The sequence below is a fragment of the Tachyglossus aculeatus genome, chromosome 9 (assembly GCF_015852505.1).
Source record: "Tachyglossus aculeatus isolate mTacAcu1 chromosome 9, mTacAcu1.pri, whole genome shotgun sequence".
NCBI classification, from domain to species: Eukaryota; Metazoa; Chordata; class Mammalia; order Monotremata; family Tachyglossidae; genus Tachyglossus; species Tachyglossus aculeatus.
In genome coordinates this window covers 17,242,619-17,256,296 of record NC_052074.1, presented here as the reverse complement: position 1 = coordinate 17,256,296, position 13,678 = coordinate 17,242,619, and the positions used below count along the sequence as shown (strand labels likewise).

At 41.5% G+C, this 13,678-nt stretch overlaps 1 protein-coding gene across 1 annotated transcript in view; it reads right to left on the bottom strand.

Moving 5' to 3' along the window:
• Positions 1-13,678, bottom strand: part of LOC119932320 (SLX4 interacting protein) — a 160,261-nt gene that overhangs the window by 65,325 nt on the left and 81,258 nt on the right. Inside the window, 2 exon segments of the mRNA XM_038751438.1 lie at positions 1,385-1,508; positions 6,005-6,094. Coding sequence (XP_038607366.1) covers positions 1,385-1,508; positions 6,005-6,094 — 214 coding nt within the window.

Here is a 13,678-nt window from a genome sequence, read left to right as displayed (position 1 = left end):
TGATCCAGAACCAAGTGTGAGTATGAAAATTTAACTCCAAAATATATAAAAATATATCAGGACAACAATAGAAATTGATCCCTTGTAGGGCAGTATCCTTAACTTTGGAGGTATTATGAGAAGCAGCACAGTGTAGTGGATAGAACATGGGCCAGGGAGCATGAAGGTAAAGAATTCTAATCCTGACTCTGCCACTTTCCTGCTGTGTGACCTTGGGCAAGTCACACCACTTCTCTGTGCCTCAGTTACCTTATCTGTAAAATGGGGAATAAGTCTGTGAGCCCCAAGTGGGACAGGGACTCTGTCCAACCTGATTGCCTTGCATCTACACCAGTCCAAGAGCAGTGTTTGATATTTGACAAATATCAAAATTATTATTATTATAAATAATGTGCTGATACAGGGAAGAAATGGAGCCAGCATCTTGGCTCCATTTAAGCCTTCCCGCTCGTTCCAAGTGCCACCAGGCGGGTGGACTAGAAGTAGGGGTCAGTCCTACCCTGAAAGCTATGGAGGCCCTCCCTTTTGTGCATGGACCAGAGACCCCTGATGTTCAAGAAGGTGGGCGCCCCTAATCCAGGAGGGACTCATAGGCACGGGGGGGCCCAGGACACATGTCCCTTGCATTCCTATTGAACCAGCCTGGATCTGGGGGACTTCATTATTGAAAAGAAAATGAAAATCATTGAAGCAGACACCTTTAGGTCATTTTCTTGAACCAAAGTATGTAAATAGTGATACAATACATTTTTTTTGTGGGCAACCAAAGTTTTAGATTTATTGAGGTGATTTTATGACTACAAAACCACACACTCTGTGTATTATCAAATATTGCGTCACCATATAAAATATCAATTTAGCTTCAAAGTGTAACACTGCAGGCCTGTTGATTTGACTGCAAACAGTAAAACCTGTCTGTCAGAAGCATCACTTGCTTGGGGAATCATGAGAGTTATCAGTCAGTGGGTCTTGTCCACTTTAGTTTTTAAAAATAAAATCTCCTCAACAGCTATTCAATTATTTTCTCTTTACCCTCTAAGGCATATTTTTAATGGTACTTGCTTTGGGCTTATTAATTGCCAAGCATTGTACTAAGGACTGGGATAGATACCAGGTACTCAGGGTAGACAGAGTGTCTGTTCCACCTGGGGCTTATAGTCTAAACTCAAAGGAAGATGATTTAATCCCCATTCTTCAGACTACCAAACGGAGGCATAGAGAATTTAAGTAATTTGCCCAAAGTCACACAGCAGACAAGTATCATTTGGCACAGAACACCATTTCGAGGATACATCATGTTATATACAGTCACGAGTATAACTGTCTTCCCTACAGAACAAAGTTTCATTTTATTTATCCAATATAAAAATACATTTCTACCTACCTTTTAGGGACAAGGGATTGGATAGGGTAAATTCTGGGGGTTTGGACAGGCTGCGCTTTTTCCGACCATCCAAGTAAGTCTTAACTCTTGCTTCAATGGTTTCTTTTAGAAGCAGACATATTTCCTGAAATAAATATAATCAATACAATGTATTATAAAAAGGTAATGTGGCAATTGAAGTATAAGTAGTCATTTTCTTAGAATATGGACATTGAAAAGAGACAACACAAAAGAGTGGGTAAAGCTTAACACAAAATAGTCACAATGGCAAAGTCCTCTTCCAGTCATTGTTTCTAATTTGCCCTATAATTCTGGGCAAGCCAAATTTTTTCTGTATGAGTTGGAGCTGTTATAAATCAAGGGCAATTAATAATAATTGCTACATACCTCACAGGACAGTTATGAGAAGCAATGCCACCATGTACTTCAGGAAATAGACAAAGATTTAGAAACAAGTTAAATCCTAACTTCATGGTATGGTTTTATAGAATGAAATAAGAAACAGTAAAATATTATTATACGGAAAGGAGTATTTATTGTCTAAGGGGGGAGGTATAAGAACAGAACTGGAAATTAGTATTCTGCTGACAGAACTTTTTGAACTTCACTTTATTAACTTGCAAAATAAGGGTGTTAATTTACCTTGTAGAAGAATTTTGAGTTTAGTCTTTCTAGCCATACTGAAGAGAAGTGACCCACTACTGGACAAGATTAGCTGTATTACGATAGTTGTGAGTCAATCCATTTTCACCAAATCTATAAGCAAATTCCTTAATCTATGGATTAATATATAAATGTTTTATTCTCTAACTTCCTGTTAACCTACAACATTAGCGGACAGTCCAAAGGAATGGATCAGCTTTATTTTTTAATTGTTATTGCTATTAATAATAATAATAAAATATCAATTAAACATATTGATATATAATGTAATTAAATAATATTTGTGAAGTGCTTACTCTGTGTCAAGAACTAACAGCTCAGACACAGTCTGTATCCCACCAGAACCTCACAGTCTAAAGGGAAAGAAGAAAAGGTATTTTATCTCCATTTTACAGAAGAGGAAACTGAAGAACTGGGAAATTTAGTGACTTGCCCAAGATCACACAACTGGTAAGTATTGAGATGGTATTAGAACCCAGATCTCCTGACTCTCAATTTCAGTGATACTGCATTCAACTATCCCATGAAGAAAATGTAAACTAATGAGAGGAAAATACTGCCCAGAAACCTCTTCAACAGAAAATTTTGGTTGCTTTCCAGAAGACACATCATGGAAGGCTAAAAGTTGACTGGAGTGCATTAAACACGTTTCTTCAGTTTCTCTCTTGGAAACCTTAATAAGTTAAAAAAATTCTGAAAGCAGCTAAAACCACCCACCACATATCTCTTGAAGAAAATATTCCCTCCCTTTATCTTCTCCAAGAAGACTCTGATTCAGTTAATTCATGCTAAACTTTAAGCAAAAAATTACCCTTTTAAAAATTTAATTCCTTGATAAAGTGTACATATTGGTTTTTATTCTTAATTTTCAGTTACCATGCAAAAATCTGGTGCTTTGTGGAACACAGAGACCAATCTCCATTTCAGATTTTTGGCATTGTTCAGACAGCAGAAAAATAGCCATGCCTCATTCTGTTGTTTTAACAATTAAATAATTTTGTTTCACATGCAGGGTTCAACTATGACTGAGCTAGAAACTATGTGAAACAGATACATGAAAACAAGGACTGTTAAAATATGGTCATAAATTCCCTATATGGCTAGGTCTAAAAATAACACATTAAAAATAAGTCAGTATCCCATGAACACAAACTTTCTCCTTTGAGTTAAGGGGATTTCCTTTAGTGACTCAAGTTTTCAAGTGGGGGTTATACCATGTATGAGATATCCATTCTTCAGTTTAACGTGTTACTCATCCAAGTACCCTCTTTACAGCTTGAAAAAATATTTCCAACAAAAACTCAGGTGGGGTGGGGTGGGGTGGGGGCGGTGGCGGAAAAGAAGGAGAAAATTGCCAGTGTATCTTCAGTAAAACAAAGACTTAATGTCAACTTTCTTAAGTGGAACTTTTGTTTTCAATTGATTGACCACAAAAATTGGTCAAAATGATCAACATAAGCATACTCAAAATAAAAAACTTAAACTAATTCCTCTGGCTGCAAGAGATTCAAATACCCTCGGTCTTAAAACTATCAAATGAATGTGAACTCAAGCCATTTGGGGGTTCACAAAATCTCAGCCACATGAAGATGGTTTATTGATAATACAATGAGTCTCCGCAAGCTGTCAGAAAACCAAACATCAAATGCCATATTTTTATTTATCTTTGCCTATTCCTTTTATTGAGATGAATGCAAAATCATTTTCAATACCAATAAAGAGGTTTAAGGAATGTGATTTACGCAGAAACAACCATGGTGTTGTATATTTAGCCACAGTCTCCCAGCTTGCCTGAACCTCATGCCTCACAGCATGATCCAAACATGCAATTCCGGCAAAATGAAACACACCCTGTTGTGCGCTAGTATCTTTGCTAAATCATGCTCCAGTTTCCTGAAATGCCTGCTTCCCCTTTTGGCAGCCAGGGGAATCAAGGTTCGACAGTACCCATGCCCCATTAGATAAGTTGCGATTAAACTGGCTATACATTTGGTCTAAGCGATGATTGATGCACTTAGCAACAGCCATATATTTCTTTAAAATCTGCTAGATCACTTTGCCTCATTTGAAAAGCTAAATCACACAAGGAGTTCGCCTTAGGGAAAAAGAGACCTAGTAAGCCCCACCCAGCACCCTACCTGACCCCCAAGAGCCAAAACTTTCTGCTGGGCCTCTCTTTGGGATTTTGAGGAACTACATGAACCCTTTCAAGCCGAATCACACTTGATGACCAGAAGCAATCATTCATTAAATGATACCCTGGGAGCCCCAACTCAGACCTGAGTGTTAGCCTAATATATGGCCCTAATTGATGGGAGTTTATGATCATGTAAATATGCGAGAGCAAGGTTAGCTGAGAGTCACTTCCCCTGGAAAGCAGAGAAGCAGCATGGCTTAGTGGATAGAGAACAATCTGGAAGTCAGAAGGACCTAGGTCATTCATTCATTCATTCAATTGTATTTATTGAGCACTTACTGTGTGCAGAGCACTGTACTAAGTGCTTGGGAAGTACAAGTTGGCAACATATAGAGACGGTCCCTATCCAACAGCGGGGTCCTACTCCCGGCTCTGTTACATGTCTGCTGTGTGACCTTGGGGAAGTCACTTAACTTCTCTGTGCCTCAGTTATCTCATCTGTAAAAAATGGAGATTAAAAGTATGGGACAGGGACTGTGTCCAACTTGATTAACTTGTATCTACTCCAGCACTTAGGATAGTGCTTGGCACATAGTAAGTGCTTAACAAGTACTATAATTATTTATTTGTTATAACTGCATTTTCCAGGACATTGTCTCTAGCTGGGAAGCCCCACCATTGGTCCCCAGTCCTAAGCAGGGACATCATGGTCCCTGTAGTGCTCAGCATATTTTTCCCTTCCAAGACAACACTTTGGAAAACAGGAAACCCAAGAAGGGAGGGCCAGAAGACTCCACTTCTCCCTCTGATCAGGAACAAGTATTCTTCCATGCTTAGAGGATACGTTACAATCAACTATAACAATCCTGGTGTGACTTACTTTCCTCCTCACTGTATTAAAGTAGTTAGGCTCCTACTTGGGGCAGTACACTGAAGTAGGCACTGGGGGAAATTACAAAAGAAAAATAAGACCAAGTCCTTCCCTCACGGAGTTTATAGTTCAAGGATGACCAAACTGAGGTTCACAAGCCTCGCACGCTTGTTTTTCACAAGTGGTGAGGGTGTTCATCATTTATTATTTCTTTTTGGCAGGCTGCAGGGACTGCTGCTTCAGTTTTTTGGCAGGGGCAACAGTGCCCACCCGCATTTGGTCCAGAGGAAGGGTGGCGGACCCAGCCCCCACCTCCCCAGCTGAATCCCTCACAGCTGTCACTAAGTAAGTGCTATTGATTGATTGATATTGGAGGGGAGGATTCCTGGCCAAAATGCCCATAACTAATAGGTGGGGGGGGGGGGGGGGGGGGTGAGGGGGAGAGGGGGAGAGAGAGAGAGAATAAAAGTGTGTGTGTATGACTGCGTGTGTGTGTGTGTGTGTGTGTGTGTGTGTGTGAGATGAAGAGAAATGTGAGGGACTAAAGCAAATACATTAGACCAAAACCCCAACACTCTGCCTTTAGAAAGTTAAAAAGGCTCCGAGGATAAGACACTCAAGACTAGCAAAGTGCAGATCTCCAGACCTGGTCAGGTTTCCACAGTTCTCTTTAACAGCGCTTTGGGCAGACAAGCAATGAGAAGAGAGGAAAATTTTCCAGGCCAAACTTAATATGACTGGAAATTCTTATCCTATCTGCCTCAGTCTCAGAGTATGGAGATGATATAAAACACATCTCAGGGGCAACAGTTCCAGGGGAGTTCTTCTGTAAGGTATTACCCACATCACTTTCATCTTGACAATGAAAACAGGATCTGATCAGATCAGTAGCATCCAACCCTTTCCCAAGCAGCCCCATGCTTTTTGAAGTCGAAATGTTTTGCTGTACCTCCTTCTCATGGTCCGAAAACCAGCTGGTGTCTTTATTTGAGCCTTGAGGCAAAATATGAAGATCCACAAGGACAGCAAATTTCCCACACTGAAAAACATGAAAGGGAAAACGGTAAAGTGTGTGATACTCAAATCCAGCATATAATTTAAAAAGCCATCTCAAATAACAATGAACTTATGACTCAGTGACAACAGATGTCATTATCCTCTGATAATTGTGTTATGGTCTGGATGCAAATTCTTTATTGGGAGCCTTTTTTCATAATTCACCATAATCCCAAAGATTATTATACACACATTAAGCAGAAAGGTATCCCAGACAATATTCCTTCCAGTGGTCATCATCTTGCACACCTAACTACAAAACACATTTAATTTTTGTTTTAATTTGTAATTATTCTACACATAAAAGGGAAAGAAGCAATAGGGATGGACCAATTATAAACATCATTTTAATGCTGCACAGCTCTGAGCTTTAACATTTTTTAACGCTCTTCAACCGCAAAGATTCTTGTCATTGACACAGAGATGGATATCACATTGAATTCTGTCTCCTAGATAGCATTCTACTCAGTGTACAGCTAAACGGACAATAGGAAACCCCCAAAACAGCAAGTCCTATGGAAAACTGCAAACATAATGTGGCATCAGTGGGGTATCAAACCTCACTCCAAGCTGAAGTACATCATCAGCAACATCTTTAAAGCTGAAGAACAGCTGCAAATAGCTGCAAAAGAGCCAAAAGCCTTACTGAAGGCACATCTCCTCCAAGAGGCCTTCCCAATTTTCCTCATCTCCCACTCCCTTCTGCGTTGCCCTGACTTGCTCGCTTTGCTCTTCCCTCCTCCAGCCCCACAGACAGCTCTGTACAGCTCTGTAATTTTATGTATTTGTATTGATGCCTGTTTCCCCACTTCTAGACTGTAAGCTCGTTGTGGGCAGGGAATGTCACTGTTTATTGTTGTATTGTACTTTCCCAAATGCTTAGTACAGTGCTCTGCACATAGTAAGTGCTCAATAAATACGATCAAATGAATGAAGCACTGGGAATTTGCTCAGGTTTTTGAATTACTAATGGAATGGTTTTTTCATTAAACTGGGTTTCCAGGAGTTGAACACATGTCATGGGAAGTTTAAGCATGGGCTTTCATGGGTTGTGGACAGCTGTGAGGTCTAGGTGAAAGTGTACAGGACAGGGATTCAGGAGTTCTGAGTTCTAATCCTGGCTAAGCCACTTGTCTGCTAGATGACCTTGGGAAAATCAATTAACATTTATAGGCCTCAGTTTCCTTATCTGTGAAAAAGGAGATAAGATTCCTTTTCTCCCTCTACCTTAGATTTGAGCCCCTTGTGGGACAGAGACTGTGCCCAACCTGTTTATATTGTATCTACCCTACTGCTTAGTAAGCACTTAACAAATACCACTAAGGAAGATAGAATTAAGCAGAAAATTGCTTTACTAGCACCTGGAGAGGGGCAGTGAACTGGTATACTGCCCAGGAATACTACAGAACTCTTGACTGTGAAGTTCTATTTTTCTAGTAAAACAAGTTTACTGTGGGTACTTCGAATAAAATGAAAAGAAGACTTAGGATTCCAGATTTACAATACTGTATACTGTCAGCCCCTCCCATGAGGTCAGACAGATGGCAAGTAATTGGCAACTCCAATTATTCAACTGGTTCCTAACCCCTGTGTTATGATACACCAGTGTGATCTGGCAACCTCCCAGGTGTGTCTGGCACTCCTAGGAGAGGGTTTGATTTTTATCATGCATGCCCAGACGAATTGCTCACAAGCAGTGTGAGCCTAGGACCTTCCTCTTTCCTAGGCATCTTCATGACCTGAGCAGTGTCCTGTGATCATTTCCTCCTCCCTTCCACGATTCCCCAAATTCCCACGGACTTGTAGCAAGTGTAGGTGAGGAGAGAGGAAAGACAGTCAAGAGAAGAAGGCCTGTGGAGCCCTCACATCTTCATTATGTTCCTGTAAGAAAACAGGTGGGTGGGAAACACTGTTCTAGTTTTCCATCCTTTCCAATCCTCCTTTCCAAAAATTCCAAACCTACATTCTAATTCAGAGTATTAGGAAAATAAACTTTCATAAGTTGCCAACAAATTGGAAATAGAATTTGTGTAGATAGGACTGAATTGAATTAAAGACAGCAACTCTCTTTTTCTATTAGTGATTTGTAGGCTATCTAGGCCACCAGAAGCTTTCTTCTCTTTCTTCCTATCAATCAATGGAATTTACTGAGCACTTACTGTGTGCAGAAGCACTGTACTAAGCACTTAGGAGAGTACAATACAACAGAGTTGGTAGACATGTTCCCTGCCCACAAAAAGCTTATAGTCTAGAGGGAAAGATCAACATTAATACATATAATTTATAACTATGTAGATAGGTACACATCTATATTACTACCGTGGGGTTTAAAATGAATCTCTCTCAAAAACATATCTTTACCTCTAAATTTAAGAACAAAAGAAATGGCATTACTGTGATAGGCCAATGGTCTATCCAGTTTAGTGTTCTGTGCCTGATAAAAGTAACAAAGGATTCTCAGAGGAATAGAGTTATGGTTGAACATCTAACCTCCTCGTAGTGGGTAGCAAGCTTAATCGTTTCTTCTAATAAGCCAGTCTCGCTTTGATATCACAATACAGTAAACACAAATCTTCCAGAGCTGAAGTATTTCAGTATTTCTTCCTCCTCCTTTTCTCTTATCATTTACCTTTCAGAAGTGCTGTTTACTAGGAAAGCATATCTTTTTTTTCCCCTTTGAAACATCTGCCTGGGTCTTTGCCCCTTTCTCCCTCTTCTGTTCTTTTCTTTGTGTGAGAGTCATGTCTTCATATTTCCTCACGACAAACCTGCAACCACCCCCTATTTCAACATCAAAAAAGGTGTGTAAGATGTCAGTTAAAAAAGGGAAAGGTAAAGGGAGGCATCGTTAATTGGGCAATGCACAAAGATGGGAGATAAGTGACACATGGATAAAGATGTGGGGAAAGGAGAATGGAGAGATTAATTCTTCCATATGAAGCGTCAGAAATTCTAAGGGTGGTGTCGAAATCCAGGGTGACTGTGTTTCAGAGCAATACAATATGGTTCACTGTGCTTCATGTTCAGAGATGACGTTACTGATGCATACATTCAATGTAGTGAAAGGACTTAGGCAAAACCAACAATTCCTTCCAACCCAATCATTCTCTCAGGGAGCTAATCTGCTCACAGGAAGCTATCACCTCTTTGTAGATGACTCCCAAATCTCTCTCTTCAGGCCTGACCTCTCACCTGTCCAGCAATCCCACCTTTCCCCTTGTCTCCACAGACTCTTGGATGTCCCACTGGCAACTCAAACTCAATACACCTAAACAGCAACTACTCATCATTTCCCCTTAAACACACTCCTCCTAACTTTTCCATCTCGGTTGACAACAACACTATTCTCTCTGACCCAGAAGCTGGGATCCTCAGTGTCATCCTTAAATCCTGACTGTCCTTCTACTCCCCCAATCTACTGCCAAATCCTGCTGATTCTTTCAACACAACGTCTCCCACACCTGCCCACATGGGGCTCCCAGTCTAAGTATGAGGGAGTATGATATAATCCCCATTTTACAAGTGAGGCAATTTTATAGATGAGGTAACTGAGGCATAGAGAAGTTACATGACTTGCTCAAGATCAAACAGCAGACAAGTAGCAGTGATTTTGGTTGGTGATTTGTTCTTCCCTAAACACTAAGCATACAAGATGATACTGATGAAAGAATTAGATGTAAATCTGTACCACTTCCAAGTTTTGTAACTTTAGAAGGCAGAACACTACCATTTCTCTGTATATTATTATTATTACCCATAATAATAATAATGGCATTTCTTAAGCGCTTACTATGTGCAAAGCACTGTTCTAAGCGCTGACATATTAAGCACTTAATGGGGAAAGTAGTGTACTAAACACTGGGTGACTACTTGAAAATCAGTTAAGGCACAGACTCTAATCTACAGGAGGCTCATAATCTAAACAAGGAAGGGCAGGAACATAGAACAATGAAGATGTAATCAAGATGAAAGAAAACAAAGTTCAACAATTCAAAAGTATCAAAAGTGAGCTATGTAGACCATTAGCAGTTCCAAAATATCAGTTAGAACATGAAGTGCTGAAGTGGGGAAAGAAGAAAGAATGGAAAAACTATAAGAATTTAGTACACTTTGTATAGATTCCTAAAACCAAAAATTAGAAACCACAGTAAATAGCATACAATGCATACAAAACCGACGACACTTTTTTCCTAACCCAAGTGCTTGGAAAAATCTTTACTTTCTCTATAGTATTAAGTGTCGAAGAGTTGCTTCTTAACCATTTCTAGAAAGCATGTCCTTTAGTATACACTGTCAAAACAGAGGGAGAAGGGAAATATCAACTAAAAAACTATTAGTTCCTGTGATGCAACTTTCAAATGCCTCCTATATTCCAGGGCACTTAAACACAGTAAGAGCTTGCCAAAAACACTCTCTCTGCCTTTTAGCCTACACTGCATTTAAGGGAACTCAACAGTCTGGTTGGCAATTGAAATCTCGAATGATTTCAAGGATATGTGTTGTCTTCAGGGAAACACGTTCCTACACCTCTCGTTTTTCTGGTTACCAGTTATGCAGGGTGTGGAGCTATTTGTCTGAGGTGAACAGGGACAATGGAGAGTTTCTCTTCCTTATCTTTAAATTAGCTGTGTGATATGACTGGAGGGTAAGGATGTACAACTCTCCAAACTCTTATTTACTTTTCTCACTAGTTTCAGTTCTAGGGTTAGAAAATGGTTGCAAGTGGGCCAGAAAAAGAAGAAATCAAGGAGCAAATAAGCAGATCAACTCTGAAAATGTCCATTTTCAGCTGACAAGAGGAACTGAGTCCATGAAACATCTGAGATTTCTTCACCCAACCTTCATGACATCTCACCACAGGTGCCAACTTTTCTTTTACAGCAAGGAAGCAACCGGGTGGGGACAAGGACCGGTGGGGGTTGTGGTCAGGGTCCAAAGAAATAGTAGGCCAGAATGCCACCATTTTGAGTCTTTTCAGCTTTAACTGGAAGCTCTCTGGTCTTGTCAAGAGACCTGGAATGAGCAAGTCTAGGAGTTCAGTTCATAAAGCTGTGGGGGCCACCACTCCTAATACCCTTGGGCCAGGGCCGGGGTGTGTGTAGACGGAACCTATGCATCCCTCTGACAAATATTTTTCATACTTAATGCTGGTGTGAAAGATGGATCAGATTCTTCCCAAGCAGGTTCTGGAAAGGGAACATGAGCACTGCTGGGAATGAAGCCAATATTCTTAGGGAGATGCACAGGACTTGACTTCCCCACCCATGAAACTGGTTGGGATGGGACCAAATATAAATAAAGGTGCCTTTTGGCCTTGAAGATGATCCATTTGATGATGCTATTTTAATTGGTGGGGATAGGACGGATGATGCTAGAGGCCTAAAATCCCACTGTACTATCAATCACTATGTAGGAGAAAGAAGAGGAGGAAAAGGAGTTGGAGTCCTTCTTTAGTTCTCCAAAGACAAGAGCTGATTGGCTTCACTTCAACATTTTCCTGCACAATTGATATTTACTAAATATGAAGTCATTCTCCACTACTAGGTCCCAGGAGCTTATTTCTTTAATCAATCAATCAATCAATCGTATTTATTGAGCGCTTACTATGTGCAGAGCACTGTACTAAGCGCTTGGGAAGTACAGATTGGCAACACATAGAGACAGTCCCTACCCAACAGTGGGCTCACAGTCTAAAAGGGGGAGACAGAGAACAGAACCAAACATACCAACAAAATAAAATAAATAGGACAGAATGCACAAGTAACATAAATAAATAAATAAATAAATAAATAAATAGAGTAATAAATATGTACAACCATATATACATATATACAGGTGCTGTGGGGAAGGGAAGGAGGTAAGATGGGGGGATGGAGAGGGGGACGAGGGGGAGAGGAAGGAAGGGGCTCAGTCTGGGAAGGCCTCCTGGAGGAGGTGAGCTCTCAGCAGGGCCTTGAAGGGAGGAAGAGAGCTAGCTTGGCGGATGGGCAGAGGGAGGGCATTCCAGGCCCGGGGGATGACGTGGGCCGGGGGTCGATGGCGGGACAGGCGAGAGCGAGGTACAGTGAGGAGATTAGCGGTGGAGGAGCGGAGGGTGCGGGCTGGGCAGTAGAAGGAGAGAAGGGAGGTGAGGTAGGAGGGGGCGAGGTGATGGAGCGCCTTGAAGCCCAGGGTGAGGAGTTTCTGTCTGATGCGCAGATTGATTGGTAGCCATTGGAGGTTTTTGAGGAGGGCAGTAATATGCCCAGAGCGTTTCTGGACAAAGATAATCCGGGCAGCAGCATGAAGTATGGATTGAAGTGGAGAGAGACACGAGGATGGGAGATCAGAGAGAAGGCTGGTGCAGTAGTCCAGACGGGATAGGATGAGAGCTTGAATGAGCAGGGTAGCGGTTTGGATGGAGAGGAAAGGGCGGATCTTGGCAATGTTGCGGAGCTGAGACCGGCAGGTTTTGGTGACGGCTTGGATGTGAACTGGCTATCATCATTTAATGAAAGCCAAAGGCTCAAGGGCCAGAGAGGGATAAACTTAGTACAGTGCACTTCACAGAGTAAGAGCTCAACAAATACAACTGATTGATGCATGGCAGTTTTAGGCTGTGCTTTGAGTTGCTCTGAGGGTGTCAATTCTCACAGCATTGTCTTGGGGTCTTTGGTCCTCTTCCAATATGTCTCTTCCTCCATTTTAGGGGCTGGCTCAATTTATAGGGTGCACAATCAGGAACAACAGACTAGGTGCCTGAAATGGTAGTCCTGGCAGTGGCACAGCTTGGAGTACCAGTTGGGAACACAAGAGCTGACATTACTACTACTAGAAACACACACACACACACACACACACACACACACACACACCTCTCTCAATGGAATGATGGGTATTTCAGCAGAAGTGGTAAAGGCCATAATGATCACTGCAGAGCCCCTCTTTCCAGGACCACAACAGCAGCCCAGTGTTCACTGGTTTCAGGGGCTCAGGTGTGATTCTACTGAGGTCCATGAATGCCTCAGGAGTACTGTGGCTGGACCCCCAATCCAGTGTAATGACTAAAGAGAGGCCTTTGAAATGTTCGGACTTTAAGGGGAAGATGGGGAGCCAAGCAAAGACGAGCTCTGGGAACCCATGCCCTGAGATGATAATAATAATGATAATAATAATAGTAATAATAATGGCATTTGTTAAGTGCTTACTATGTGTGAAGCACTGTTCTAAGCACCAGGGAAGATACAAGGTGATCAGGTTGTCCCACGTGGAGCTCACAGTCCATTTTACAGATGAGGTAACAGGCCCAGAGAAGTTAAGTGATTTGCCCTAAGTCACACAGCTGACAAGTGGCGGAGCCAGGATTAGAACCCATGAAAGCTGACTCCCAAGTCCGTGCTCTTTCCACGGAGCCACGCTGCTTCTCTAGGACTGCATATCTGGGGAGGATCTGAGACTTTAAACCTCTGACTCTGCCTGATGTTCTCACGCTCGGTCCAGCATTAGGGTGGGAGGGAACTCTTTTAGAACTCTGCACTGTACCTCAACTTGGATATGACAGTGATAGAAAACCATTGGCAGGGTTGGG